Source organism: Pygocentrus nattereri, chromosome 4 (genome assembly GCF_015220715.1).
Source record: "Pygocentrus nattereri isolate fPygNat1 chromosome 4, fPygNat1.pri, whole genome shotgun sequence".
NCBI classification, from domain to species: Eukaryota; Metazoa; Chordata; class Actinopteri; order Characiformes; family Serrasalmidae; genus Pygocentrus; species Pygocentrus nattereri.
The window spans coordinates 668,879-673,878 of NC_051214.1; the positions used below are offsets into that span (position 1 = coordinate 668,879).

The 5,000-nt window shown below is 42.1% G+C and overlaps 1 protein-coding gene across 1 annotated transcript in view; it reads left to right on the forward strand.

Moving 5' to 3' along the window:
- rev3l (REV3 like, DNA directed polymerase zeta catalytic subunit) overlaps nucleotides 1-5,000 on the forward strand; it is a 63,327-nt gene that overhangs the window by 53,679 nt on the left and 4,648 nt on the right. The window contains exon 29 of the mRNA XM_037537431.1: nucleotides 2,994-3,184. Within this exon, the coding sequence (XP_037393328.1) occupies nucleotides 2,994-3,184 (191 nt within the window). The remainder of the gene's footprint in view (nucleotides 1-2,993; nucleotides 3,185-5,000) is intronic.

A 5,000-nucleotide genomic window follows, 5' to 3' on the forward strand; every position in this document is an offset into this window, starting at 1 on the left:
TCATTAGACTGAAAGAATAACCGACTCTAAATGTAGGTATTGTGATATAAACCGAGTCCGTTCTACAGTTTCTCATTAGGCTGAATGAATAACCGGCTCTAAATGTAGGTATTGTGATATAAACCAAGTCCGTTTTACAGTTTCTCATTAGACTGAATGAATAACCGACTCTAAATGTAGGTATTGTGATATAAACCGAGTCCGTTCTACAGTTTCTCATTAGACTGAATGAATAACCGGCTCTAAATGTAGGTATTGTGATATAAACCGAGTCCGTTCTACAGTTTCTCATTAGACTGAATGAATAACCGACTCTAAATGTAGGTATTGTGATATAAACCGAGTCCGTTCTACAGTTTCTCATTAGACTGAATGAATAACCGACTCTAAATGTAGGTATTGTGATATAAACCGAGTCCGTTCTACAGTTTCTCATTAGGCTGAATGAATAACCGACTCTAAATGTAGGTATTGTGATATAAACCGAGTCCGTTCTACAGTTTCTCATTAGGCTGAATGAATAACCGACTCTAAATGTAGGTATTGTGATATAAACCGAGTCCGTTCTACAGTTTCTCATTAGACTGAATGAATAACCGACTCTAAATGTAGGTATTGTGATATAAACCGAGTCCGTTCTACAGTTTCTCATTAGACTGAATGAATAACCGACTCTAAATGTAGGTATTGTGATATAAACCGAGTCCGTTCTACAGTTTCTCATTAGGCTGAATGAATAACCGACTCTAAATGTAGGTATTGTGATATAAACCGAGTCCGTTCTACAGTTTCTCATTAGGCTGAATGAATAACCGACTCTAAATGTAGGTATTGTGATATAAACCGAGTCCGTTCTACAGTTTCTCATTAGACTGAATGAATAACCGACTCTAAATGTAGGTATTGTGATATAAACCGAGTCCGTTCTACAGTTTCTCATTAGACTGAATGAATAACCGACTCTAAATGTAGGTATTGTGATATAAACCGAGTCCGTTCTACAGTTTCTCATTAGACTGAATGAATAACCGACTCTAAATGTAGGTATTGTGATATAAACCGAGTCCGTTCTACAGTTTCTCATTAGACTGAATGAATAACCGACTCTAAATGTAGGTATTGTGATATAAACCGAGTCCGTTCTACAGTTTCTCATTAGGCTGAATGAATAACCGACTCTAAATGTAGGTATTGTGATATAAACCGAGTCCGTTCTACAGTTTCTCATTAGGCTGAATGAATAACCGACTCTAAATGTAGGTATTGTGATATAAACCGAGTCCGTTCTACAGTTTCTCATTAGGCTGAATGAATAACCGACTCTAAATGTAGGTATTGTGATATAAACCGAGTCCGTTCTACAGTTTCTCATTAGGCTGAATGAATAACCGACTCTAAATGTAGGTATTGTGATATAAACCGAGTCCGTTCTACAGTTTCTCATTAGACTGAATGAATAACCGACTCTAAATGTAGGTATTGTGATATAAACCGAGTCCGTTCTACAGTTTCTCATTAGACTGAATGAATAACCGACTCTAAATGTAGGTATTGTGATATAAACCGAGTCCGTTCTACAGTTTCTCATTAGACTGAATGAATAACCGACTCTAAATGTAGGTATTGTGATATAAACCGAGTCCGTTCTACAGTTTCTCATTAGACTGAATGAATAACCGACTCTAAATGTAGGTATTGTGATATAAACCGAGTCCGTTCTACAGTTTCTCATTAGGCTGAATGAATAACCGACTCTAAATGTAGGTATTGTGATATAAACCGAGTCCGTTCTACAGTTTCTCATTAGGCTGAATGAATAACCGACTCTAAATGTAGGTATTGTGATATAAACCGAGTCCGTTCTACAGTTTCTCATTAGACTGAATGAATAACCGACTCTAAATGTAGATATTGTGATATAAACCGAGTCCGTTCTACAGTTTCTCATTAGACTGAATGAATAACCGGCTCTAAATGTAGGTATTGTGATATAAACCGAGTCCGTTCTACAGTTTCTCATTAGGCTGAATGAATAACCGACTCTAAATGTAGGTATTGTGATATAAACCGAGTCCGTTCTACAGTTTCTCATTAGGCTGAATGAATAACCGACTCTAAATGTAGGTATTGTGATATAAACCGAGTCCGTTCTACAGTTTCTCATTAGGCTGAATGAATAACCGACTCTAAATGTAGGTATTGTGATATAAACCGAGTCCGTTCTACAGTTTCTCATTAGGCTGAATGAATAACCGACTCTAAATGTAGGTATTGTGATATAAACCGAGTCCGTTCTACAGTTTCTCATTAGACTGAATGAATAACCGACTCTAAATGTAGGTATTGTGATATCAACCGAGTCCGTTCTACAGTTTCTCATTAGGCTGAATGAATAACCGACTCTAAATGTAGGTATTGTGATATAAACCGAGTCCGTTCTACAGTTTCTCATTAGACTGAATGAATAACCGGCTCTAAATGTAGGTATTGTGATATAAACCGAGTCCGTTCTACAGTTTCTCATTAGACTGAATGAATAACCGGCTCTAAATGTAGGTATTGTGATATAAACCGAGTCCGTTCTACAGTTTCTCATTAGACTGAATGAATAACCGACTCTAAATGTAGGTATTGTGATATCAACCGAGTCCGTTCTACAGTTTCTCATTAGGCTGAATGAATAACCGACTCTAAATGTAGGTATTGTGATATAAACCGAGTCCGTTCTACAGTTTCTCATTAGACTGAGTGAATAACCGACTCTAAATGTAGGTATTGTGATATAAACCGAGTCCGTTCTACAGTTTCTCGTTAGGCTGAATGAATAACCGGCTCTAAATGTAGGTATTGTGATATAAACCGAGTCTGTTCTACAGTTCTAGCTCAGAGAACAGTGTTTTGGTATTGTGTAGAACCCTTTTCTGCTGTGTTTGGTTAGTTCATGTACTCTGAAGGTGAGAACGTTGAACGTGTTGTGTTCTTTGTGTCTGTAGATCCTGGAGCGCTCGGTGAAGCTGCTGTTTGAGTCTAGGGACATCAGCCTGGTGAAGCAGTATGTGCAGCAGCAGTGCGTGAAGGTTCTGGAGGCTAAAGTGAGCCTGCAGGATCTGACCTTCGCCAAAGAATACAGAGGCAGCGCCTCCTACAGGCCGGGAGCCTGCATACCAGCACTGGAGCTGACCAGGTATGCACCAATCACAGAGTTAGTTCAGCAGAAATCTGATTAAGAGGGAGCGGCACTAAACGTACATACAGTTCGGTTATAACCTACAATCGTTTCTCTGAACAGGCTCTGAATCTGCTGATCAACCAGAAAATAGAAACTCCAGTATTCAGACAGTGACACCCCGACTGGTTATCTGAGTACTTGAGGAACCGTGCACATCTCTAGTACTGATTGTTGGCCCCGCCCATTACCCCCTGTAAACCCCCCCCCCCCCATTGACTGCTTTAATCACACAGTGAATGAAACAGGACTGAGTGGTCATAAACGTCTTCTCTGGTGTTGGACACTGCAGACACGGTCACTGTGAGCTCCTGCTGGTGTGGGTTTCAGCAGCTGCTACTGTACGCAGAGGAGTGTGTAGGAAGGAGCGTGTTAGTGAGTGTGTGTGTGTGAGTGAGTGAGTGTGTGTGTGTGTGGTGCTTCTCCACTGTGCATACTGTACCTGATTCTGTTGCCTAGCAACTCTGTAGTTAATGCATGCAGAGATTTCCCAGTGCAGCTGAAACAGCAGTGAGTGCAGACAGTCCTGCTGTCAGACCTGCTCTGTTTAAATATCAGCAGTCAGTTTTCTGATTGACCATCATCATCATCACCATCTGCAGCTCTCTCTCTCTCTCTCTCTCTCTCTCCTCTCTCTCCTCTCTCTCTCTCTCTCTCTCCTCTCTCTCCTCTCTCTCTCTCTCTCTCTCTCCCCTCTCTCTCTCTCTTCTCTCTCTCTCTCCTCTCTCTCTCTCTCTCCCTCTCTCTCCCTCTGTCTCTCTCTCTCTCCTTTCTCTCTCTCTGTCTCTCCCTCTCTCTCTCTCTCTCTCTCCTCTCTCTCTCTCTCCCTTCATCTCTCTCTCTGTCTCTCTCTCTTTTCTCTCTCTCTCTCTCCCTCTCTCTCCCTCTGTCTCTCTCCCTCTCTCTCTCTGTCTCTCTGTCTCTCTGTCTCTCTCCCTCTGTCTCTCTCCCTCTCTCTCTGTCTCTCTCTCCCTCTTTCTGTGTCTGAGCTCACTCACCCACTCTGTGAGGATGAAGAGTTTCACTCCAGACCACGTCAGACGTCACTGTCAGGAACATTTATCTTTATTTCTACTGATGTTTGTTGTTGGGAAGATTTACACACGAGGAACATCAGCACTACATTATCGTTAATCTTCTTCTTCTTCTTCTTTCGGCTGCTCCCTTTAGGGGTCGCCACAGCGGATCATCTGCCTTCATCTTGCCCTGTCCACTGCCTCCTCTACTTTCACACCAACCATCTCCATGTCCACCTTCACTACATCCATAAACCTTCTCTGAGGTCTACCTCTTCTCATTCTACCCGGCAGCTCCATCTCCAACATTCTTTGCCCAATATATCCTCTATTCCTCCTCAACACGTGTCCAAACCATCTCAACCTGGCCTCTCTGGCTTTATCTCCAAACTGCTCCACCTTCACCGTCCCTCTGATCTGCTCATTTCTAATATTGTCCAGCCTCGTCACTCCCAACGAAAATCTCAGCATCTTCATCTCCGCCACCTCCAGCTCAGCCTCCTGTCTTTTAGACAGAGCCACAGTCTCCAAACCAAACATCATAGCAGGACGCACTGCTGTCTTGTAGACCTTCCCTTTCACTCTTTCACTACATTATCATTAATATCTGCATTTACTTCTTTCCCATCTTTCTGTCTCTCTCTCTCTCTCTCTCTCTCTCTCTCTCTGTCTCTCTCTCTCTCTCTCTCTCTCTCTCTCTCTCTCTCTCTCTCTGTCTCTCTCTCTCTCTCTCTCTCTCTCTCTCTCTCTCTCTGTCT